General features: G+C 39.2%; 2 protein-coding genes across 3 annotated transcripts; one reads left to right on the top strand and one right to left on the bottom strand.

The window, feature by feature from the left end:
* Nucleotides 1-610: 610 nt before the first annotated feature.
* On the bottom strand, nt 611-21,298 carry LOC125242241 (cleavage stimulation factor subunit 2 tau variant). Of its 2 annotated transcripts, none has more exons than XM_048150978.1 (11): nt 21,222-21,298; nt 20,987-21,109; nt 20,640-20,908; nt 19,868-19,993; nt 13,359-13,466; nt 12,925-13,021; nt 12,673-12,732; nt 11,685-11,814; nt 10,444-10,535; nt 1,727-1,806; nt 611-1,072 (listed from the first exon to the last, which is right to left on the bottom strand). In XM_048150978.1, exons 2-11 carry the CDS (start codon nt 21,048-21,050, stop codon nt 950-952), a joined length of 1,149 nt encoding a protein of 382 aa, XP_048006935.1. In that variant the 5' UTR covers nt 21,051-21,109; nt 21,222-21,298; the 3' UTR covers nt 611-949. The 2 variants fall into 2 exon arrangements, with proteins under 2 accessions (XP_048006935.1, XP_048006936.1); XM_048150979.1 differs by having other exon boundaries at nt 21,233-21,257.
* A 1,440-nt stretch (nt 21,299-22,738) lies between these two features.
* Nucleotides 22,739-26,530, top strand: LOC125242136 (leucine-rich repeat protein soc-2 homolog). Its single transcript, XM_048150848.1, has one exon. It carries the CDS (start codon nt 23,088-23,090, stop codon nt 24,789-24,791), a length of 1,704 nt encoding a protein of 567 aa, XP_048006805.1. The 5' UTR covers nt 22,739-23,087; the 3' UTR covers nt 24,792-26,530.
* Nucleotides 26,531-27,329: the final 799 nt, after the last annotated feature.

Below are 27,329 nucleotides of genomic sequence, written 5' to 3'. Positions count from 1 at the left end.
TTTTACTCTCAATTTCTCAATTTCAAAGGATTAAATGATAAATATTGTTTAATGGGCCTAAAGTACAAGATATTAGGAACTTAAATTTACCGCATTTATGAGAGTGAGCTTATTAAATTGTACATAATAAGAGCTCCGAAATCAGTGCTTCACGCGGTTTTTCCTAAACGAGCATCAGAAAAAAAATCATTACCAATTGAATAAGCTTTTTCTTTCATACGTTTTTTGTTTAACCTACGGTTAATAACATGTTCTAACTGAAACAAGTACTTTTACTGTCTTTTAGTATGGGTAAAGTGTACAATTTTATCGTTGAATATTGCGAATTTTACTATATATCGCCAATTTTTGTCATAGCGCTCTTAACAGATTATGACAAAACCCAAAAATTCACCTCAGAAAATTCATACTATAATTGTTATTAGACCGTGGTGAAACTGCACGTGATATTAATAAATTATTGAAACCTAACAAACACGTTCGCTGCGGTACCGGTTCGAAAGACCTTATCGAAATATGGTTTATTAAGAGTAATACCTAGTCTACCTACTAATTGCCGCAGTGAATGTGTAAGGGGTCTAAGGTGACAGTGAAAATAAAAACAAATTAATGTTGATGTCATTATTTATAAGTATAACTGCGGTCACTCGCATGAGCTAAGCAGAATTATACAATGGTTCCCTTATAACTAGTTTAATACGAATCATAAACTCATGTAATGAGAAATAAGAATGAAAGCATATGCGACGTTTTCCATCAAAAGGTACAGTCGAGTTCATAAATATGTGTACATTTCATCATTATCTCGTTGCAATAAGGTGAAAAAATGAACACATATTGATGAACACGACTGTACCACATAGTCGGCTGTCAAAAAGATTTTATATTGAAGGTATTATGCTCATTGACAAACGACAAAAAGCATCCTTTTCATTGAAAATGGCACATATTAGCGTTGTTGCGTGCTCTTCGCGATTTGCTCCTTGAGCATGAGAATGCTCGCGCGTTGCTCGGGCGGCAGCAGCGCGATTTGCTCGTCCGATAGCTGCAACACTTGCATAATGAGGGCCGCCTGTGAATGAAAACAAAAAGCTGTACCTATTACTTGGGCATAAATGTTATGTGGAAATTGCACTCTTTTAACCCCTGGAATGGCGATGTCCAATATCTTCTAGGGAATTAATAACGTTAGAATTTTCAAATAAAGTCCAAATTGTCTGTGACGGATACGGGACTAGGCATTCAAGGGGTTCAACTTGAGCTTTCGAGACTTGTACCATTTCTTTCCTTGCTTGGCTTGGGAACAAAAACTTATTTTGCAATGGTAGCTTCATCTTCGGACATTTGTAAACCTCAAGTGTAAACGTGAGAAAACTTCCCGTCCCATACCATCGGATGTCGTGAGTGTTGTATGTAGGCAGAATGGCAACCCTAGCGTAAAAGTGACTGATGACAATCAAGTGCGGGTAGTTCGAAAAACTCGTACAGCTAGAAGATGTTGATACAACTCCCAGTCAGTCTACCCGTGACCACGGACGTAATGTCATGTCCGAAACGTCGGGTTAAATATAAAACGTAAGTTTTACGCGATTAAGTCCCGTTTTAATTTAATAATATGAGTGAAGATCGTGTTAGTTTAAATCAATATATTTGTAAACCTTTCAAACAATTAAAATCTCTACCTTATCTGCAAAGAAATAAAGATGATATGAAGAGAATGATATACCTTTTCTTGATCAGAAGCTCCGGAAGGAATACCCTGTATGGTTCTAGCCTGTGCGACGCTCGGCATTCCTGGCGGCATTTCTGTAACATAATTTATAGGTCTTGTGTTATTAGGGAAGAATAAAAGAAATGAGAAATGGATCTATTTCTATATTATTCCTAGGTTTCCTTGTGAGTTAACAGTCAGCTTACTTTAAATAGGTGCAGCCGCCAAAATGTATGATCACTTGACTGAATTTATTAATGTTGTCGTGGAATTCGAAAGAGGGCTTCCATTGATACACCAGTCTTTTGAAAAGAGTAGAAGGAGCAGATACATTCTATTCAGGTGTGCAATGAAGAGTATTTGTATTGTATGTATTGTAGCTTGCTGAGCAATCATGTGCCTGGTAATACAATGTTATATTTATATATTTGTTAATGAGGAAATAGGCACAAAAGTAAGTTGCCAAACACGTTTAACACACACTTTCTAGGTATAGGGAGCAATCACGCCATACAGAATGACACGCAGCAATCAACACACTATCTTAAGAGGCATTTAGAAACTGTTGATATACCCTCTTACACTCTGCCAGTGTAAGTGATTTATTGACCAGAACCTTGCATTTCATGTTGAAAAAGGAGAATACTGTTGATGCTTTTGACATTTCACCAAAAATTATTCTATGTTTGTGGCCGGTTGTTGCCGACATACTTGTCGTCCTCATAAACATTATCTTTGAAACTGGTACGTATCCAGATGTGCTGAAAAACACGAGAGTCTGTCCAGTCTTCAAGGGTAAGGGCGACAGGTGTGACGTCAACAACTATAGGCCTATTACAATAGTACCCACCATTTCTAAAATGGTAGAATCAATCCTGTCGTCTCACCTTATGACTCATTTAGAATCGAATAACCTACTTACGGAAAACCAGTTCGCATACCGACAAAAAATGTCGACAACCACCGCGACGTATAGGATATTCGATTCTATCATGACAGGGTTAGACGATAAGGATAAGATTGCCGCAATACTGTGTGACTTGTCAAAAGCATTCGACGTCATTAGTCATGAATTACTGCTGAAGAAATTGAAGATGTACGGAATGGATAGTACGGCTCATGAGCTGTTTACCTCTTTTTTGTCAGACCGCAAACAAGTCGTGAAAATACTCACTGACGGCAAGTCAATTCAGTCTGACATAGGTAGGGGAACATACCCAAACTACGTGACACGTTTAGGGGGGGGAGGGGGGTCGTCAAAATACTACGCTTGGTCACAGAGGGGGAGGGGGGGTCTAGCTACTTGTCACGTAACCTGTGGAATATTGGCCCAGCCGTGGTCAGCAGAGGAACGTTTATATAGGCTGGTGATGATGATGAAGGGATGGGATGAAAATCATTGTTTAAAGGCCGGAAAAAAAGATGATAAACACGCGTCATTAAACAAATACACTCAGCGTCAGAAAAATCGCACCTCGAGCAAAATTCGTTTCAAGAAAATACAGCTCTAATCTTTATTGACTGTAACCTATCAATATTGGTATCATTTTAAAGTACAATAAAAGCCCTTTAAGAAGAAAGGTGTACAACTTTCTTAAAAACAATAATCGTCAATCTACGGTGGTTTTAAAATAAAAAAACCGGCCAAGAGCGTGTCGGGCCACGCTCAGTGTAGGGTTCCGTAGTTTTCAGTATTTTTCTCAAAAACTACTGAACCTATCAAGTTCAGAACAATTTTCCTAGAAAGTCTTTATAAAGTTCTACTTTTGTGATTTTTTTCATATTTTTTAAACATATGGTTCAAAAGTTAGAGGGGGGGGGACGCACTTTTTTTTTCTTTAGGAGCGATTATTTCCGAAAATATTAATATTATCAAAAAACGATCTTAGTAAACCCTTATTCATTTTTAAATACCTATCCAACAATATATCACATGTTGGGGTTAGAATGAAAAAAAATATCAGCCCCCACTTTACATGTAGGGGGGGTACCCTAATAAAACATTTTTTTCCATTTTTTATTTTTGCACTTTGTTGGCGTGATTGATATACATATTGGTACCAAATTTCAGCTTTCTAGTGCTAACGGTTACTGAGATTATCCGCGGACGGACGGACGGACGGACGGACAGACAGACATGGCGAAACTATAAGGGTTCCTAGTTGACTACGGAACCCTAAAAAAGGGTAATGATGCGATTTTAATGGGTCTCTAGGTATGCTACCCTAGATGGATTTAAAAGGAGGTGTAAAGGTGTCATGTGGATCATCCGACACAGCCCCCACAGCGCCCAGCGCGGAAGGGGCCACTCACACCCCAGCAAGGGTGTCGAACGACAACTCACTCACATGTGGATCATTTGCACTCCAAAAGTCACCGAGTACACTACTGAGCCTTCACAATACGGGTACAACTCCAGAAAAAGCATCTCAAGTGGTGGCACTGCTCCTAAACGGACTACGGCAGTAGCAAGTTGCTGAACGCCTAAGCATAAGCCGTTTCCGGGTGTGACGAGGCTTGCTGCGGTTCCTGGAGATCGGCCTGAATCTGGGAGAAGACGCTGCGTCACCGCTAGAGAGGACCGGTACATTTGTACAACTCGAAGAACTGCAGTGAGTGTCTCCACGATCAGAAGACGATTGCTGGAGAAGAAAATGTTACCCCGAAGAGCTGGCAAGGGCCCCCAATTGAAGCCATCGAATTGCCAGAAGGAATTTTCCCAAGGTTTGGACGTTGCAGCAATGGAGGAAATTTCTGTTCCCCGATGAGACGAAGGGGTTTATTTACACAAATGACGGACACAAGAGGGTGTACAGGAGTCAAGGAGAGCAGTTTACACCAGTCTGCACCGAAGAAACAGTCAGAAACGGGAGCGGCTCGTGCGTGTTCTGGGGCGGCACTTCCATCGACGGCATAACGGATCTCGTCTGCGTTTCCCGCACTGGCTGTGGTCGTTTCTGGCAGTTACAATATGGAGATTTTTGAAGAACATGAGGTCCCATCCCAATCTATCTCAACCCATCCCAAGTCAACCTGACTTCCAATTTATGCACGTCAACGCCCGTTGCCATACTGCCGAGCCCCAGTCTGCACTCGCTCACTCACTGACTCGTCGTCATTCGTTGTTCCGACACACGCGTTTGCTCAGTCAATATCTCTGTATAGTACTGTTACGCTAGTTGAGCCAAACCGTGTTGCTCCTAGCCGCGCTACTGTGAATAAACGATTTACAACTCTACAAGATATCTTCTTAGGGAATATACCTATCGCTACGCAGCATCTATAACCCTAAAGGTGTACTAAATAGCGACTCAAGCCAAGCGGGTGCCAGTATAGAATAGAATAGAATAGAATAGAGCGGGTGCCAGTGCCGGTGGCTCTCGCCCTCGCCTAACCCGGGCCCGGTGTCTACGACCCAACGTCGAGGAGCAGCGGCAGCTCAGCTCAGCTGTCACCCACACCTTCACCGCGACCAAATTGGTGAGCTCGTTCCATCTCTGTAAAGCCTAATACCGGTGCTCCAAAGTATATCGTTTGGACTAGGTTTGGTTTTGGGACCAAACTTAAGAGTTGGTTAAGCCTCCAACGCACCTAGGTACTCATATCCCCCATGAGTCAGCACGGGGACTCAAAGCTGCGGTCACGTTAATACTCTTTTATCATCAGGGGATTGCAATTATATATGCCTATTTTAATCCTATACTACACACTGTGCCTAAATTATATACCATGACCATATTTTACTATTTAATAAGCACACCACAAAGCATACATGTCACGTCAATCTAATCACACGCCCGTTAGTTTAACTTAGATTTCAAATCTATCACTAGAGCCCCGCATCGGCTCAAGACGCGGTTATATATGACATTTACTTGAAAGAGCCGGTCACGCGGCCCTAGGGTTGCAAAAAAACGGTTTTTTTTCTGGCTTGAAAAAAAACATGAAAAAAAACCGTGAAAAAAAACAGTTTTTTTTCTGGAGTATGTTTTTTTTCTAAAGTACGAAATCTGAAAATTTGCAAAGTAGTTAATACTTTTATAAGGTTTTTTAGACTTAATGTTAACTATTAAACGAATTTAATCAAATAACTTTAATTTCTGGTCTTATAAAAGTAAGTTTTACGAAATTTGTAGTTGGTAGTTATCACTATTTACTGTTGGCAACACCACGGCCTCTCCACGCTACACGCAGCATAGGGGATTCCCCAATAAACCTTTTTATACTGAATGTTCATTGAGTTAAAATGTACGTTTTTGTTATTGAAACATGTTACAACTCACGAAAAACCGTTATTGTCATATTATTTGTTCATCTGAAAAAAAACCATATTTAGAAAAAAAACCATGGTGCTCGGTTTTTTTTCATGTTTTTTTTCACAATTCTGAAAAAAAACATTTGGTTTTTTTTCTATTTACAACCCTACGCGGCCCATTTCAGTTATATTTAAATTAATCTTATAGTCCTAATTAATCTAATCTTAAGTTATATTAAATAACGCCTCATTTGATCAATTTGAATTAAGGGGTTGACTCGCAGAGCCATTGAGGGATAGCCACGACGTTTCTATAACATTCTTTATAGGTAGGGACCTAGCCTCAACTCAACAGTATTAGCTATAATCTCCATAACGCAATCTCGATAGCCTGGGTATCAAAAGCAAGCTACGTAGTAGTTTATATTAGTTAATTGTGTCCCTAGAATGAAAGTTACGGTATTCACTAGACAGGAAAGTAGACTTAAGAAGGCACGTTGGTCTCAATTCCGATAGCGATGTTTAGTTGGCCAGTTGCAAAACATTTAGTTTACTATTTCTTTGCGCTAAATAATATATATTATCATATCATTGGTACCGTTATAACCAAGGACTGCAACGAAATATCATAATTCGAAAAACATATAATAATGTACATACTAAGTTCACATTATAAAGTCATATGTACATAACACCCCTTTATACATTGCTAGCCGGAAATATAAGACAAAATTATTTGAGACCCAAAAAAGAGGATTTTTCTTCGGAATTATCAGGGTAACTTTGACAACATAATACAACACTTGACAATATTGCAATCCCAACTCATAAAAAGCCAATAACTACCCAGTAAAGAAAAGGATAAATTACTTTAAAAAAAAAACAAGACAGTTTCCTCGTAAAGGCGTGCACACTGCACACATCTGGCCTCCAGTCACCGCTATTCGGCCAAACACGGTCAAGTGTCATAAAAGATAAACGCAACACTCTATTGAGAATAGGGTCCTCCAAATGTCTTTTCAAATCTCTGCAGACGCAAATTTATGACTAAGACAAAAGGCCCATCGGATCATATGGCAGTCGAACCCACGCTACTTACTAGAAAAACAACATAGCTTTATTGTATAAATAGCTTTTTTTTTGCCAGAGCAGGCTAAACCAGCCCCAAAAATGTATTTATATTTACTCTCTAAGTTCTAGGTATCTAAAACGACACATGACCGAGATCGAGTGTCTTGGGGTGTGGTACATGTGAATGTGACAGTTAAACAGTAGCTGTAAGGTGATTATTAAGTTATTTTGAGTGACTAATACCACGTAATCTATCGTTGTTTTATTATTGTGATTTCTTTAAGCGAACTTGTGCACGAGTGTCTAATGTGTAGTGGTTGAATGAATTATGAAAGTAAGGACTTAAAATTTGGTTGTCGACCACGAACTAGAAGAAACTGTTTTTTTCAAGAGGAACTGCGCTTTAAAACGTCATTCATTCTGTTAGCGGTCTACAACTACAACCACCAACATTACGCTGCACTTAGCCAACAGTAGATACAAGTTACTGGAACTCTTACGTCGCCAAGTCTACTCATAGATGAAGGACACTCAAATTGTTCTTTCTGCTACCTCCCGTGTTCGTCGTCTGCCAAGAACAAGAAGAAATACACCGGGTCCTGAAAGAATGACATGAAACGAAACTATCAACAGAAAAAGGGGAACCCTCTTCGCAGATATTATATACCCTGTCTCTTCATATCACCAAGAATGACGTGAGGCAGCATAGCCGGTCGAAGAAAGTAGTACGGTTAATAAAAAATAAAAAATACTAGACTAAAATCGTGTTATATTGCCTCAGTTTTATCTTACAGCGAAAGCAGTTATTAGAGTGAAAATATTTACTGAATTTTCAGTGTAATTTATTTAGTTACCATATAGTTAAGTGTTGTAGCAATCGACAAGTATTTACTACACTCAGGGAGACTGCTTGGAAGAATTACGAGAAAGAGGGATAATATGGGTTCGTCGGAGTTACAGAAAACTCAACGACAACGGCTTCGGATACAAACAATCAATCTCAACATTAAAAAAAACCGGGAAACAGTTTAACCGCAGTCGCCATCCCTTCGTATATATTTACACACATATCTATCCATCTTCCCTACACTGGGCACGATGCTAGTATTCGGTCTGGTTCTTCTACTCCCGTCGATCCCCATCCTGACTGCAAACGCCCCACACTCCCCACCCGTATTATTGGCTCACCGGTGTCTCGGGCAGTGAGGGTCAGCCGGACATGCCAGGGCGGCAGACGACGGGCGGAATACACGAGTAGGCCCGAAGGCGCGTCCTGAATCGGTACAGGCTTGCCAGGACGGAGGTTGTTAGCACACCCAGCATACGCCTCTGACCGGCGGCCTGTATCGTGCCGGTACGTGCATTTGAGCAAGCTCGAGGAGCCTCCCGTCCCTCCTTCTCTGTTAGGACCAGCGCCTCTGCGTCCTTGCAGCAGTAACTGCTGGCTGGTGTAGTCACAGTACAGTACAGTACAGTACAGTACAGTACAGTACAGTCAACGCCCGTTGCCATACTGCCTTGACAGTGCGGGAATCCCTGCATGAGGTCGGAATGCACCATAATGGAGTGGCCAGCAACGAGTCCCGACCTGGACCCTATCGAGCATATCTGGGATGAGTTAAAAAGGCTTGTTTGGTCGCGGGATCTTGCTCCAGCTACCCTCGACGAACAGGAAGACGCAGATATTAAGGAGTGGGATAACATTCCTTAAAAACGGATCGTAACACTGATAAGGTCCATAACTGATTGCCTGGAAGCTACACTAAGGGCCAGAGGGAGAAACACTAGGTTTTAAGTATTTTTTTTCGATATTTTTTGATTTTATTGTCTTCGATTTTTTTTAAATTTTAACCTGAATGCATGTTGATTCATTTTTCCTGAAGATTTTAATTTTTTGTGAAAAATGTCATGAATTTTATGGCATTTTCCAATAGAGCGTTAGATTACCTTTCAAATAAGGCCACATAATCATACTTTTCCTTGTATAATATAAGGGCTATAACCGCTTGAACGAAACCGATTGAGGTGCGATTTTTTTGCTGCTGAGTGTATTAAATTTGATATAGACATATATTTGATTTAAAACTTCATTTACAAATACTACGTGAAAACTACAGGGGGAGGGGGGGGTCTTGGCATATACTACGCTTGGTCACGCAGGGGGGGAGGGGGGCAAAAAACGGCACAAATATGGTCACGTAGTTTGGGTATGTTCCCTAGCATAAATATAGGTATTCCACAGGGTTCGTCCCTTGGAAATACCTTGTTTTTGTTATTTGTAAATGACCTACCGTCGAATATTGAAGCTGGCTTGCCTGTATTGTTTGCGGATGACACGACTGTATTGGTTAGTGCAAGTTCTTATGACCAGCTGGCAATAAACATTAATGACGCTTGCCACCAATTGCAGTCATGGTTCTCAGCAAATGGACTGTTACTTAACTCCAAATCGAATGTTATGTTATTCTCTGGTCGAAAGGTTCAACCACCACCTTGCATGGCTAACTTTCCAATGACCATGTGCGAAGAGAGTAAGTTTCTAGGGTTCCTGATTGACAATACTCTAAATTGGAAGTGCCATGTAGACAATCTTTGTGATCGGTTGGGTGGTGCGTCGTTTGCGTTGAGAAAACTGAAGCCTCTTATTTCGGCAGAAGCCTTAAAGCAGGTGTACTTTGCGCATTTCCATTCTATCATGGCATACGGCTCACTGCTCTGGGGCAATTCACTGATGCAAAAAGAGTCCTTGTAATGCAGAAACGCGCAATACGTACACTTGCCGGTGTAAAAGACAGGTACCCTTGTAGAGAGCTCTTCGGTTCTCAACGTATAATGACGCACTACTCACAATATCTGTTCGACGTACTGCTGTATGTTAGACATAATATATCCCAATTTGCACGCATTGACTTTCCGGGCAAACAGCTTCGATCTACAGGCCGTCTGAGAACAGTCCCCCGTCGCATGGCACTTTCAAGAAAGAACCCTCGAGTCATCGGCCCTACTTACTATGAGCACTTACCTGCCGATCTGAGAAATGAGCCATGTGACGAAGCATTTAAGCGCAAATTGAGAAACCTTTTGTTAGATAACCCCATGTACTCTGTAAATGAGTACATGGATTTGAATTTTTAATGACCGATGATATAATTATACCTATATTTCTCTGTTATATAATATTTTCTTGCTTCGTGATAATTTCATGATGGCATGTGTATTTTCTTTCTTTGTAAATGACGATCCTCATTTGGGAGACACAATTATTTTTATTTGGAATTTATTATGTAATTTTTGACGATCATGATGAGAAGGTAAACATAATTTTGACATGTAGCAAATTTATAGTGTAATTTTTATCATGAAATAAAGAAATCTATCTATCTATCTATCTATTGTTTATACTCACGCTGCGGCATCTTGGGCTGCGTGCGGGGGTCGTTCCTCACGCGCGGGTCCGGGTTGAAGTTGCCGGCCAGGCGCGGGTCGCGCGGGTACGAGCTGAGAAACACAATCATATCCATTATATTTTCTTAGGTTAGCGCGATTATTATTCGTGATATAGAATTTTTAATACATCCCGAAGCTTCCAACCTTAACTTTAAAACGTTCCAGATTGACGAGCTTTTCATTTGTGACACGTGTCAATATAATAAAAATCCGGACGCCTATGAGTGCAAGGAAGGTTAGAAAAAGACCCATAGAGCAATAAATGTAGGCCAAAATTTAAATGTAAAAATGTTATCTTCATTTTACAGTTTACATCGATAATCATCATTAATATTATAATGCAAATCATTAAAATTATAATTAAAGGAACTCCACAATTCTTACTATTTAGGTGTAAGTAATGATAAAAATAAAGTAGACATAAGCGTAAACTAAATGACGCCACTAAATGTGAAAAGGAAACAATAGTAAGATAATATTAAAGGTATTTAAATCAAACAGGGTGGTGTTCTACTGAAACTCCAAGAAAAGTGTAACTTTACAAACCACTTACATTTCTTGTGTTTCCACAAGGGGAGCACAACTTGGGACAGAAACATTTATTGAAAGATATTGTATAAATATTAATTTTACGTATTGTTGAATAAACAATCGACAAAATATGTCTTAATGTGCGAATCGCGATTGCGATTTTAGTTACATTGCGGACCGTCGAGTTGACATACGATTCAGCGCATCAATCTATTTGAAGCAAAGTAATTAAAACCGCATGAGAGTTGTCGCACCAGCTAAATGGGCCCTTAGAGCTTGTTTCCACTATGCCGGATGTAGGATCCTAATTTTAATCGGGTGTCGGCGCCTCTATTCCCACATGTCGGGCCCGTATTTCAAACGGTTCGGTCAGCGGTAAGAAGGGTGCGGGCGGCCCGGTGTCAGATCCGACACCCGACTAGTGAGAATAGCGCCATACTTATTCCTAGGGGAGCGATTTTTATCCGGACATGTCGGCTGGCAAAACGGCCAACATCACTTGTCGGCTCTGACATAAAATCAGTGTAGAGCAAGTGTGAATAGCTTCATATAAAATGTTCTGCCACCAGAATTTTGGATTAAAATCCGGACCCGACAAACGACAAGTATGAACCGGCTCTAACAGTGTGTCAAGTGGTCCTACTAGTACTTGTAGGTACAGGTACGTACTTGTCCTGCATGGGCGGCGGCACGGGGTGCGGCATGGGCGGCAGGCTGCGCATGTCCTGGTCGAGCACGGGCGCCGCCGCGCGCGCGCCGCGCAGGTCGATGTCCGCCATCGCTGCTGGCGGCGGCCGCGCTGTGCCACACACCAAATAATATTAGCTATCATGATATTTGCCTACACTATGGCTTATTGTGACTTATTAGCCGTGAAACGGTTGTATTCATGCATTTTAAGACGATCAGGAGGGGTCAATTCTCCATACAAACGCTCTCCACTATTTCTTAGCTGGTTTTTGAAGATAGAGCAACGGTTTTTTCAACACAGATTACTATTATTTTTATATATGTAGGAATATTTTGACTTTTTTGATATTCTTATTTTTAAAGACGCTAGAGCTCATCAAAAATTTCCAAAAACAGCCTTATTGATTATGGCGCAAAAAAAAGGTGTGGTATTCAAAATTGGTAACAACTAGCCAAAAAAACTAAACGGTCCGACACAGATTATTTCATTGTTATTCAGATTCTTAAATTTCGTAACGATTGATTAAGTTTTGAAGGAGGAAACAGTCGAGCGGAACCTCGATTTTAAAGATTTTTTCGCAATATCTTTTAAGTGACTTGTGCTGAATGGACAATTTTTTTTCCGATAAATCTAGTTAATAACACTAGTGTATTTAACTAAAATTCTCAAATTGAAAGGGCCGGGGCTCTATTCCATTTTCCTGTAGCGTCTTAAGACGCAAATTAAGTTGAGATGACAACGAATAGGCGGGTCCGTCCCCGTCCAACGTGGAAATGGAAACGCCTCGGCCTGGACAGCTCGGTCAACTGTGGGACGTCTTTCAGCCGTTTGCCGTACAAGGACATTGTTGCGCTCTGTTGGCTCGCTCTGGTTATTATTTTTATATTTCGCGGTGAATACCTGAACCTGTAAAGTTACCAAGTTACTGTTAGTTATTTAAAGTTATAAAATATAAACTATACTTACGGTTGTATTGGTTAGAAGGCGGCGGTACTGGATTAGCCAGCAAGGGCTGCGGTTGAGAATCTGTAAAAAAAGTACATTATATTAATCATCAATGAGAAAATTATTATCAAGTTTTTACCAGCATAACTAGATTTGCCTACTGTGATCTCTAATATCTTAGTATGTCTTTCAATATAAACTATTCGGTAGCCTAGCACCAACATTTAACTATCAATATTCAATCAGGTTATTGAATAAAAGTAAAGCCTTTACTTGGAGGACCCATGTTGGGCATGTAAGGGTTGGGCAGCGGCACCTTGTCGCCGGGGTGGATGACGGGAGGCACGGGGTTGCTTGGATGAAGCATGCTCTGAAACAGTATATTATAATAATACCTTTAGCATGCCACTGCTCTGTGATATGAGGTTTAACTATATATTGCATTGAGTCACACAATCCTCAACTTGTCTTTTAGGAGGGAACAATTTTCATGGTTGCATTGGTCTGGAAGAACCACATGTGGGTTTGTTTCAGGTTAGTTCTGCAAGGCGGGAAATTTTTAGAGAAACAGAGATATGGAGCAGTTAAATACTACTGCCAATCATAAGAAGCTTCTGGCATTAAGTTCGCCTTTTGTACAATTTTTACTGTGGAATAAAGTTTGAATAAATAAATGAGTAGGGTGTTGTGAAAGAAGTCATACTTACAACAGCCGTGGCTGGATCTACAATCCTCATGATGACCTGGGCTTGCAGCAATGCATACGCTAACTGCGGGTTCTGTAGTAACATATTCCTTGCTTCTGTTGGATTATTCTGAAAAAATATTGATGATAATTACTTAAATATTGAATTATTAGTCTGATTACTTATTTTATTTATTGTAAAATAAAAAAATAAGCCTTATATTTATGGTTTCTACAGACGGTAGTTAATATCTTACTAGACCAGGAAAAATAGCTTGACCTGGACATAATTCGATAACCGTAATTTTCTTTTTCTGTCGTATAAAGTATCATTAGTGATAGTTAAAATACAAATTATTAATCAAATTAGGGTTCTGATTCAATTTAAAAAAAAATAAAAACGAACTTTGAATATTTTTTGATTTTATAACTAAAGTATTAAATGTAATCCGGAAAAAGTGCTTGTATTATGTTGTGACACCTGCATTTCATATAAAAACATCTAATTTTTATAAATAATTCATACAGAACTATCATTTATAAAGAAGGTTTAGTAAGTTACACATTTTCAGGCGTATTTCACTAGAAAATATTGTTAACCGTAATCCTGCAATTTATTATGAATATAATATTACGTGTGTTGATAAATTATTAAAACTTATACCAATACTTTTGGCGCTTGTTCAAAATCTTAAATATTGATAATTTTAGGAAAGGAAAAATACCTAACTAAATTGAAAGATGGTAAATTTTGCCGTTAATATATTCTTAGTACTATACGAAATCAATTAAACAACAAATATGTAAGATTCATTACTTAATTGATATTTTTCTTACTTGCGCTTTAATATGAACGTTATTACCTGCAGAATAAGGTCGTGCACAGAGTAGGTATAGCTAGTATAGTAGTAGCGGGAACGGGCGGCGAGTCGTCAACACGTGTTTCATATCAAGGGCGCCGCGTTTTCAAAACGCTTCGATAACAAATATTTCACCGTCCAGTATAAGAGAGCTCCCTTATTACAAGTGACAAAAGTCATACAAATCAATTAGTCCGATAGGTCACGTTAAACTGGTCAAGTCGTTAGCTCAATAATAGTACCTATCGAGCTTGACGAGATGCTTGGATCACAACAACGTAATATGTATGAAAGCTTGCGGCGCTTAAGACTGTATTCTTTCGAGTCGTGTGTAACGTATTTTGGCGAGGCAAATTTGAAGCACAGTGCGTGTCTGTCTCACTCACTCTTACGGTAAACCTAATGAACTGTTTCACTTTCAGAGGATTTTTGAAGTAATTTGGGTAATATGACATTGTCGCGGTGAGGTCTTTCCGGTACAAATTTATCGGTGGATCTTTTCGGATTTGTGGATGATGAGCCGATGCGATGTCGCTTCATTTTGAAGTGTCGACTCTCGCGAGGGAGTTCTTAGAGGACCGCGAGGAGCGCGTGTGACTGTTGAGTTTTTGAATGATTTGAAGTTTGTGAATGATTTTATTTTGTGTGTATTTGTGTGGGCATGAGGTGTTTGTGTTGCGAGAGTCAAATCAATAATATGAGTGGTACAAATTTTATTAGGGGGCCTCATGTGTGAGAAACTCAACACTCGAATGCTGCGTAACAATGCGAGCCGAAATCGCCTAATCGGAAGTGTCCGACTTGGTATCGACTAATCTATACACGTTGTAACATGAGAAACCAGAAATCAAAACCTGGTTTCTGGTATCTAGTACCCGGTAACCGGTAACCGGTAACCGATAACCGGTAACCGGTATCCTGTATCCTGTATCCGGTATCCGGTAACCGGTATCCGGTAACCGGTATCCGGTAACCGGTATCCGGTAACCGGTAACCGGTATCCGGTAACCGGTATCCGGTAACCGGTATCCGGTATCCGGTAACCGGTATCCGGTAACCGGTATCCGGTAACCGGTATCCGGTAACCGGTATCCGGTAACCGGTAACCGGTGACGGGTCTCCGGTATTCGGTGACCGGTAACCGGTAACCAGTAACCAATGACCGTTAACCGGTATCCGGTAAACGGTGACCGGTAACCGGTAGACGGTAACCGGTATCCGGTAAACGGTAGACAGTAACCGGTAACCAGCATCCGATATACGGTATCCGATATCCGGTTTCCCGTGTTCGGTTTCCCGTTTCTGGTTTGGTTTTGGTTTTAGTTTTAGTTCTGTTAGTTTAAACAAAAACAAAACTGAAAACGAAAACGGAAACCGAAACGGGAATGGAAACGAAAACCGAAATCGAAACCGAAACCAAGACCAAAACCGAAACCGAAAAAAATATTTAAGTTCCTAGAAGTAAAGAGTGACAGAGATAGCACTATAATCATTTAAGTTCCTGGTAGTAAAGAGTGACAGAGATAGCACTCATGTTAGTCAAACTCGTGGTATGTGCACTTCCCGTACACAGTAAAGAGTGACAGAGATAGCACTATAATCATTTAAGTTCCTGGTAGTAAAGAGTGACAGAGATAGCACTGTAATAATAAAATTTATGTTCCTGGTAGTAAAGAGTGACAGAGATAGCACTATCATAATTAAAGTTCCTGGTAGTAAAGAGTGATAGAGATAGCACTCATGTTAGTCAAACTCGTGGTATGTGCACTTCCCGCACACAGTAAAGAGTGACAGAGATAGCACTATAATAATTTAAGGTCCTGGTAGTAAAGAGTGACAGAGATAGCACTATAACAATTTAAGTTCCTGATAGTAAAGAGTGACAGAGAATAGAGATAGCACTATAATAATTTAAGTTCCTGGTAGTAAAGAGTGACAGAGATAGCATTTTTGTTATTTAAATTTCTGTTAGTAAAGAGTGACAGAGATAGCACTATTGTTATTTAAATTTCTGTTAGTAAAGACGTAAAGAGTGACAGAGATATCACTCACGTTGGTCAAAGACGTGGTTTATGGACTACTATTTGGACCCCCCAATGTCACGCTTTTTTAATCCTTTAACATGGATTGTCACCTTTAATATGACGTAATATATGAATGACGCCTAAAGATTGAGAGAGACAGCAATATTGTTCTTCAAATTCGTGGTAGTGAGAACAGGGTGCGTAGCCGAATGGCACAAACGCTCACGAAACGAAACGCTAGTAGATATCTATCTCTATCGCTCTTGCGTATTGGCGCGACAGAGCCAGACTGCGTTTCGTTTTCGTTTCGCGTCGGAGAAATGGCATTCGGCTACGGGGCCTGAACAGAGACAGCACTATGTATCGCGCGGCCGCCGACTACGCAAGTCGCCGCGTAATTATAATAACCGTTCGGCTCCTTTTTAGATCGTGTACAGTCAACAACACAGCTGGCAAGACAAAGTGCCAAAAATATGTATAGAGTATTTTATTTCCTGTACAAGTGTTGGTACTTGGTACATTAAGGTATGTGTATACATATATTTGGCACTTTATCTTTATTCACAGCTGAGTTGCTGACTGTACCAATAACGATCAACTATGAACTTTTGTGGTTTGTTTTAAATAGTTCTATGCAGATATAGATTAGAATACCTATTCTATCGGTACTTTTTGTATAGGTTATTATAATAACTGGACAAAATAATTATAATCAGTGCCGGCGCACTCCGCGATCACGATTCTTTCGCCGAGCTACAAGGCCTTGATATATAGGATGTATTATTTTATCAGCAACAAAAATATGTGATGATATTGAATTAAGGCAAAACAAGACATATAAACGCTCTCCATTATTTCCTCCCTGGTTTATGAAGCTAGAACAATGATTTTTAACACATACGAAATTCGTACACTGAAATAAAGTGATGATACTATAAATATACTCGACATTCAAAGTCGATAATCTAGTGACGTGAGAAGTTATTGATATAACAGAATTTTGCACAAAATTTTGCAGAATTTTGCCCTTTGATGTTGAAAATGCCGCCACTCTATAAAACAAACAGACCGCACACGAGCAGCCGACATTAAATTCTATTGCACGGCGCGAAGGTCGAAAGCCGCGCCCGCACCTGGGCGTAGGTAGCGAGATCGGGTGCACGTGCGCTTACCTTTGAAATCGCCGACACACAGGTGTCGCCGTTCGCCCTCTCTTTTCATTTATGTTTCTGTTTCAATCGGTTAGCCGTATGCCGGCCGGCAATAAAGGTTGTTTTTTTAACCGACTTCAAAAAAAGTAGGAGGTTCTCAATTCGACTGAATGTTTTTTAGGGTTCCGTAGTCAACTAGGAATCCTTATAGTTTCCCCCTGTCTGTCTGTCTGTCCGTCCGTCCGCGGATAATCTCAGTAACCGTAAGCACTAGAAAGCTGAAATTTGGTACCAATGTATCAATCACGCCAACAAAGTGCAAAAATAAAAAATGGAAAAAAATGTTTTATTAGGGTACCCCCCTACATGTAAAGTGGGGGCTGATTTTTTTTTTCATTCCAACCCCAACGTATGATATATTGTTGGATAGGTATTTAAAAATGAATAAGGGTTTACTAAGATCGTTTTTTGATAATATTAATATTTTCGGAAATAATCGCTCCTAAAGAAAAAAAAAGTGCGTCCCCACCCCTCTAACTTTTGAACCATATGTTTAAAAAATATGAAAAAAATCACAAAAGTAGAACTTTATAAAGACTTTCTAGGAAAATTGTTTTGAACTTGATAGGTTCAGTAGTTTTTGAGAAAAATACTGAAAACTACGGAACCCTACACTGAGCGTGGCCCGACACGCTCTTGGCCGGTTTTTGATCATATTAATATTTTCGGAAATAATCGCTCCTAAAGGAAAAAAAGTGCGTCCCCCCCCTCTATATTTTGAACCTTATGTTTAAAAAAATATGAAAAAAGATCAAAAAAGTAGAACTTTATAAAGACTTTCTAGGAAAATTGTTTTGAGAAAAATACGATAAACTACGGAACCCTACACTGAGCGTGGACCGACACGCTCTTGGTCGGTTTTTTTGTTACTCGATATCTCCGAGAATCGTGGACCGATTTTCAAATTATTTTTTTAATCGAACGGGTATAACCCCGAGATGGTCCTATTGGCACCAAGTCCCAGGCGGCGCGGCGCGCGCCACGCCGCCGCCACGCCGCCTGGGGCGCGTCTTACGTCCTTCCTATACAAAATGTACTGAGGAGACGATTTTTGAATTACACTCAGGTGGCGTGGCGCGGACGTCCGTCCGCGCCCCGAGACACGCGACGCTCTGGTGTGGCCGGTACCTTACGTCCCTAACCTATTAACCGATCCGCCGCGGTGACGCGGCCGGTGCGCGGCGCGCTCTCCCAGGCCCGCGCCCCGCGCGCTCCCCCGCCCCGCGACAGCCGCTCTACGACAACTTTGCACCCTTTTAAATTACTGACATTTACAGTTTCTTAAGCGCGACCTTCACAGTATTAATTTTGATAAAATCATGATTATAGTACACAAAAACCTGGTCTTAAGCAAAAAAATCTCAGTTACAATTTATACCTACTGAGAAATTCATGTTTATTTAAGCGTTAAAAATATATGTTTAAGATCGGTGTTAAATGTCTATATATACTTAATACAATGCAAATTGATATATATATCATGGTCACCATTTTTACCTACCTAGATATTCACATTAAATGAAAACGGTAAAAAAAAGTACACAATCAGATTTATTTTCTGTGTAATATCGCTAATAACTGATCGCATCTGAGTGCACCACAAAGTTAATCTAACAAAGTTTTCGGTTAACTATTTTGCTGTTAGCGAAAAGTGGGATAATGTACTTTATCTCATGATTTTTATAAGATATGAATACGATCGTCTTTTTTTTTATCTATGTACATAATTACTATTTGATGCTTAATAATAATACCCAATAAAATATCAAAAAGGACGAGTTATTGAATTATGTCCAGGGTACCTTACTTTTACTCCACTATACATTTACCTGATAAGTATATTTAAAGTGAAGTTGCATCTGAACCCTTCCAATAACGGCAATTTTTCTAATCTCGTCAAACCAAATTTGTACATACATACACATACATACAATCACGCCTGTATCCCATAAAGGGGTAGGCAGAGCACATGAACTACTCAAGTTTCAGTGCCACTCTTGGCAAAAAGGGGTTGAAAGAAAACGAAAATTGTGACATTGCAGTGACAGGTTGCCAGCCTCTCGCCTACGCCACAATTTAACCCGTATCCCACAGTCGACTTCTACGACACCCACGGGAAGAAAGGGGGTGGTGAAATTCTTAACCCGTCACCACATGGGCACCAAATTTGCAGTTACCAAGAATTTGTTTTGTTTTACTGTAGGACCCATCAAAATTACTTATCTTCTTATTCTTTACATCCTGTTACCCTCTGTTAGGGTGTAGGGCTCAAATCATATTTCATAATCATCATAATATTTCTCCATTTACTCCGGTCTTGGGCAGTTTGGGTAACCTCCTCCCACCCTATCCCTAACACCCTGAGCTCTTGCTGAGCCGAGCGACGCCAAGTCGATTTAGGGCGGCAAAAATTACTTATAAATAAGCAAAGCTCACCTGAACACAAAGTTTCATCTGCTTCATCAGCTCGAACATCTGCTCGGGTGGCAGGGTGGCCACGGCTTTGCTGATGGCTTCTGGAGCTTTCTCTGGCTCCACTGCCTCTCCATAGGGATTTTCTACCTAAGAAAAAATGGTTAGTATTTTTAGCATTCCAAATTCAAATACACCTTTAAAAGTAAATTTATAAATAGACCTTATGTGTAATATTGTCTTCAGTTACCGCGATAGTTACTCATAAAATAAAACTATGGAAACGGATTAAATCGATTAAATCGCGTATAATGAATTTAAAATACATCCCGACGTTTTGAACTCAGTCATTTGCAGTTTGTTCTTTGTCAATTTTGTGTAGATTAATTGGTTAATTATTATTTATTTTTTTAACATAGTAATGATAACAAATTTTTTTGAATATTGTATAACTAGCTTTATTAATAGTGTGTGAACCTGCCTTAGAAATCTATATTATTTGTGGTCATGGTTCGTTAATATTTCTTGTATGTGCATAGCTTTTGCACTTTTTAATTTTTCCTCAGTCACCCGTTGACCACGAACGCTGTAAAGAGTTCGAAACGTCGGGATGTATTTTAAATTTATTATACGCGATTTAATCCGTTTCCATAGTTTTATTTCATGAGACCTTATGTGTGTTATATATAAGGATAGATCCTTACTCAATTGATTTTGTAAGCTGCATCTGTCTCTGTCCATAAACAAAACATGCCTACACTAGGTTCAAATAATATGATACATGTAAATCACTTACTTGGGGACCTTGCATTAGGGCTTGCATTTCCATCCTGGACTTCTCAGTACAAGCATTATCTACCCTCAAGGAACGGCCACCAATTTCATAGCCATTAAGATTCCTCATGGCACTGAGTGCTGTTTCCTGGTCTTTATACTCACAGAACCCATAGCCCTTTGGCTTGCCAGTCTCTCTATCAAATACTAGTTTGAACGATAGCACTGGCCCAACCTCACTGAATATATCTTTTAACTTCTCCTCCGTTGCTTCATACGGTATGTTACCGACTAAAAATTAAACACATCAGTTAATCATTATTGTTCAATTCTAGTTGTTCAAATGACATTATCCTAACAGTTACGTACCAAAAACAGATCTCATGGATTTATCCATGATACTCTGTTCCTCCTTTTCCTTGCTTTTGTCCATTTTTGCTGCTTTAAGTTTGTATTGAACTTAAATTGACGGCGTCCTTTTCCCTTGATAACCTGAAATGCAGTATAAAGATTTTGCACTGATGATGGTAGGAAAAACGCATGCATTGAATAAGATGACAATATTGAAGAATACATTTAAAATACTCTGAAAAACAAAACTAACTCTGAATTCACGATAATTGCAAAAAACGAAGTCTCCGCTCCGGCTTTTACAATCTTACACCAAGAACATGACAGTGACACCAACTCAAAGACCTAAACTATGGAGATTAGAGGTAAGGAGCGATAGCTTTAAGTATCAGAAGTGCACATATCACAGAGAACCTCCTATAGAGTGGCAGTCTTGTATATTTGGTTCGCGATACGAGTCACCAGTGTTTGGGGTGCGAGGAGCGGGCGGGGAATGTGTTAAGCGCGCTGTGATTGGCCGTTTCAATGACGGCGGGACAGAAGTATGACTGTCCCTCTACTGACGCGTAAGTGGCCAATGTAAGTTGACCTATGCCGGCTCTGAATAAATTATAAATATGACTTATTTGTGGAATGTAATGCCGTCTGTTTTTAAATTTGAGCTTCTTGTTACCTTTCCACACCATTTCACACTACAGGTGGACATCTATAAGGCATCAAAATACCCTTTTCCAATTTTTTTGTGCGAAAAACACGCGCTGCTTTCGGGTCTGTTACTTGGTCGATACTGATCGGGCACGGCGAGCGCCCGCGCTTATATCAGTGCAAATACTAGGAAGGCTGGCCACCGCGAGTCGTCTTGTAATAGATGTCTATAGGGGTTGGTCTGTGGCACATATAAAAGAAAAGATAGGTAGCGCTGCAATAGCAGGTACATTAGGGTTTGACAATCTCTTAGCCTTCTCGGTAGTGACCCCGCCTACGGAGCAAGAGGTCCCGGGTTCAAATCCTGATGAGAGCTTTTTTTTTTTACTAACATTTTTTTTAATATTCAAAAATATTTTGTTTTGTTACAACTTTTCGAAATTTCATTCGCAAGAGTTATAACATTACCTAAGAATCCTAAAATGGGGCAAACTATACTTTGTCAAACAAGTCTGTCAGTAAATAAGAACAAATAAAACTATATGCATCCTTTTCTTTAGGGTGCTATAGAAAAGGATACCTATAGTTTTCTTTGTTCTTATTTACTGACAGACTTGTTTGACAGAGTATATGTAAAAGGGTTTAAGTTGACTTTTGTATAAATAAAACAATAACTAAACACAATTAAAATACACAAAACAAAAATTAAAATATAAAAAAAATCAAAAAACAAAAACACCGCTGTCAGGATCGAACCTGAGATCATCTGCATACGAAGCCAGCGCACTACCACGGGACTACGTCTTAACCTGCTCACTGCTCAGATTGACGAAATTAGTCTAGAGAAAAAGAACGTCTAATGTCATGTTACGTCGCTGATCATTGAGCGAGACATGCGCTCCAAGCGGAGAGATTTGTAACTGCAATTACAAGGTCTCAGCCGGTCATTTTTGAGACTGTTCTACTTCGACTGATGTTTCTCCTTACCTATATTCTCCCTGACCTAAACCAACACTGGCAACACTAACTTCGCTGTCAACGCTGTCAATGTCACTTTCTCTTGTGAGCTCTGAGTCATTGTGGAAAACGCCAAAACTTTAAAAGCTGTTTGAACCATATCGTGGCGTTCTTGGCTAAACTACAGGAATCCGAAATTTTAAGAGTAAAAAAAAGTAGATTTTTCACCGATTTGCGACTGCCTGCTTCAATGTCTGTGATGTCTATTTTCAATTAATTATCCACTGAAGAAGCTAATGATGTTATGTTATTCAATCGGTTAATAATAAATATAGCACAGTATTTTACTCAGTTTTGTGATCAAGAGGATATAATCTACGTAACAGACGTTAACGGAATCACAAAATATTGATTGTTGCCTATCCAATGAGATGACAAATTAATATGATGTCAAGTGTGTTTTAATTTATCAATAAAAGCTTGCTCTTAAAACTAAACAGTCATAAAAACAAACGGAATGAATTTGGATAACTCTTCAAGAGAAAATTCCGAAGCACTCGATTCCATCGGTACAGTGAGCCCTCGGGAGAAGTGTCACGGCATGAGGGAGAAAAAGTTATCGACGGCGTCACTCACGAACACCGAGGGGGCGCGGCCGAAGGTGGTGACTGTGAAGCATCCAGAGTCCAACAAACCCAAACCCACCGCCAAGAAGAACAAGCCCATCCAAGCCGATCTCGATGTTATCAAAGAGTTCATGCGTTGCCGTGAAGAGGGGGTGCGCAGACTCGATCTCAGTAAGTCGTCTATCACATCTCTGCCCCCAAATGTCCGCGACCTGACTCACCTGGTTGAGTTCTACTTATATGGAAATAAGCTGGTAGCACTACCATCGGAGTTTGGATGTTTAACAAACCTTCAAACACTAGCATTAAATGAAAACTCACTGACTAGCCTGCCAGATTCCCTCGCAAATTTACGATGTTTAAAGGTTTTAGACTTACGTCACAACAAACTCAGTGACATACCTGAAGTTGTGTATAAACTTACTTCACTTACTACATTGTTCTTACGTTTTAATAGAATCAGAGTGGTTTGTGATGGCATAGCCAACCTAACAAATCTTACCATGTTGAGTTTAAGAGAAAATAAAATTAAGGAGCTGAGTTCTGGTGTTGGAAAGCTTGTTAATCTGGTCACATTTGATGTTTCCCACAATCATCTGGAGCACCTGCCCCAGGAAATTGGGAATTGTGTAAACTTGTCTACTCTAGACCTACAGCACAATGATCTCCTAGATATACCAGAAACTATTGGGAACCTCCAGGCCCTGACACGCTTGGGCTTGCGATACAACAGGTTAACAGCCATACCTTCCACTCTGAGCAATTGTAAACATATGGATGAATTTAATGTAGAAGGTAATTCCATATCTCAACTCCCTGAAGGTCTGCTTTCCTGCCTCAATGAACTCACCAGTATCACATTATCCCGTAACTGTTTTGCTAGTTACCCTGCAGGAGGACCTGCACAGTTCACTAATGCTTTCTCTATTAACTTGGAACACAACCAAATTGATAAAATCCCATATGGTATATTCACAAGGGCTAAGAATTTAACAAAGTTGAATATGAAAGAAAATTTATTGACTTCGCTGCCACTGGATGTTGGCACATGGGCCAATATGGTGGAGCTCAACCTGGGCACTAATCAGTTAACAAAGTTACCTGATGACATACAATGTCTTCAGAACTTGGAAGTGCTCATACTCTCTAATAATTTGTTAAAAAGAATTCCCCCTAGCATTGGGAGTCTTAGAAAGTTGCGGGTTTTAGATTTGGAGGAGAATAAGCTTGAAGTGTTGCCAAATGAAATAGGATTTCTCCAGGATTTGCAAAAATTAATAGTACAGTCTAATCAATTGACAACCCTGCCTCGTTCACTTGGGCATTTGACTAACCTGACCTCACTGAGTGTGGGTGAGAATAATTTGCAGTATTTACCAGAAGAAATTGGCACTCTTGAGAACCTAGAGTCACTATATTTAAATGACAATCCTAATTTATGCAATCTGCCATTTGAACTGGCTCTATGTGTCAGTCTGCAAATCATGAGTATTGAGAATTGTCCATTAACTGCCTTGCCCCCTGAGGTGGTGTCCTCTGGCCCGTCCCTTGTCATCCAGTATTTGAAGTCCCAGGGCCCATATAGGGCGATGTGATATCAAGATGATTGTTTACCATCCAGTGAAGGCACTTAAGCTTCACTTGTATTCAAGGGGTAAACTTCAAAGCAAGTTCCAAGTTAAAATGTATACTCAAAAATCAAAATCCCTTTTATGGTTTCAAGAACATGTTTTATTGGAAACAGCAAAATTATTATGTAGTATTAACTGTTAGGAATTTTCTAATAACAATAGGTAGACGGAAATCAAATTTTATATAAATTAAGTTACATTTCCTTGATTTAAATATTTCCTGTATGAACTATATAATATGACTAAATTGTTTCGAGCTTCCTTGATAATAACATTAATAACAAATAGTTATGTTAAGCATTAGTTCTTCCCAAGTTACTGTTTATTATTTTAATATGTGTATTGAAGATACAGATGTGTTAAATCATTTTAAATGAAGTTAATGTATATATTTATCAACTTATTATTTATAATGATAAATTAAATGTTATCACGGCAAACAATAAAATATTTATATAGTATATCTTTTACATAAGATATTTAATTTACAATTACATAATTGTAATTGAATATATTTAAGCACAATTATTATTTTCATACAATTTATTTCAACATGTGCAAAAATATTTTTATCTTTTTCTACAGTGCTATAAACTTTTTGAGTACCTATGTGAAGTTTTGAAGCTTTTTAAGCTCATGAAAGTATGCTAATAATGTGATGAGTCATGCATAATTGTGAAGTTCTTATTGATCTTCCCTTAGTAATATGTTGTAACCAGTTGGATCTCAACTCTTTGTCATGTGTAGCATAAGTTTGTGAAAATCATTTTGTTTACTGATATGATGATAAGTACATATTAAGTGTCATAGTAGAACTTGCTCATCTTTGATGTTATTTGGATAGTACTATCTATATTCTACAGCATTTGAATTAGTTTAAGATCCCTTGTATGATGATGGTAGATGGCAGGAAATGAGCTTAAATGTTTATTTAAATACATATATACAGTAAGTTAGTTGAGGTATTTATTAATTTTTGTCACAATTTATTTGCTGTGAAGTTGTGTACTATCATAAATGTTGATAGGTGTACTGTCCTATTTTATTGCATTTATTTTCGTATTCATTATAGTAAAAGTAAATACTACTTTGATATAGATGTGTATATGACATTGATATTTTGTTAAGAATAAACCTAATTGTTAGATGGGATATGATCTATTCTCACATCACAAGTTTTATTACACCGTTTTATTTGCTTTACTGGCTCTCTTGTCTAGAGCATAAATACGCACATTTTATAGTAAGACTTGTAATATCAATTACTTATAGTTGTGCATTTGATTGATCACACCTTGCTTTAATTTTAAATAATTTACTGTGTTAGATATGATATGATATAATTTTTATACTAGTCATTGAGTTTTTGGTCTACAAAGAATACAAAATTTATTGATTATTGAAACTATAGGTAATGTTCGTATATAACAATATGAAAAGCATTTATGTGTACTGTACAGTCAGCTGCAGAATAGAGTACAATCTGACTTATTGGCTCTAGCTGCAGTTCTGCATAGTTCAAGTACCTTATTCCCTGGCAATAAGATTGAAATTGTTATGTCGTTGACGGTACTAAATACATGTTGTAGACGCTAACGGGGTGTTTTTACTTTAATTAGGCGATAGACAACCTTAGGTACCGGCCACATCAGAGCGTCGCGTGTCTCGGGGCGCGCAACGGACGTCCGCGCCACGCCACCTGAGTGTAGCGTGGCGGCGCGCCTTACGTCCTTCCTATACAAAATGTACTGAGGAGACGTTTTTTGAATTACACTCAGGTGGCGTGGCGCGGACGTCCGTTGCGCGCCCTGAGACACGCGACGCTCTGGTGTGGCCGGTCACTTTGGGGGAACATCAGGGGCATATATAATATTTACTCTAGCACTAAAAGAGCCTTGCCTGGGCTCGGTGGCGTTCTGTTAGGTTTGGCACTAGACGATCCTCTCGGTTGTCAAACCGTTAATGGGCATGTCCTATCATCTTAAATTAAATACGCCTATCACGCCTATATAAGTAATACCAAATCATAAATTCGTCTCATTTGCGCCAAAAGGTCTCCAAATCTTTCGGGTTTCTTTATTACTAAAGATAGATTTGCAACATGAGTACTTGTTTGGAACTTGGGCAAATGAGGCTAGTGGTTTCACCCTAATCGTTACGTGTCTTTTTTTTACAAAACGACAAACTAGAATGTAGTTACTGGATCATTTTGCTCTAAAATTGTCTCTACTTGCATTTATAGCTACTATTGCGTTGTTCTTATTCCTATTGGATGTAGTAATTTATTACATTACAAGCATGACATTGTTGTGAGGCTATTTGTTTTCTCATGTTTTAAATGTATAACCAGTATAATCCAATGCAATTATAATTAGAGGAAATCGATATACTTCATTTGAGACAGAAATACTGACTTCCGGTAGTAAAATGTTATTAGAACGTATATTCTCTGGATGTTAAGACATTAAATGTTTACATTTAATAATAAGACAATTAAGATGT

This window comes from Leguminivora glycinivorella, chromosome 2 (genome assembly GCF_023078275.1).
Source record: "Leguminivora glycinivorella isolate SPB_JAAS2020 chromosome 2, LegGlyc_1.1, whole genome shotgun sequence".
Lineage (NCBI taxonomy): Eukaryota > Metazoa > Arthropoda > Insecta > Lepidoptera > Tortricidae > Leguminivora > Leguminivora glycinivorella.
Note: the sequence above shows the minus strand (reverse complement) of the source record. Positions and strands in the feature narration are given on the sequence as shown.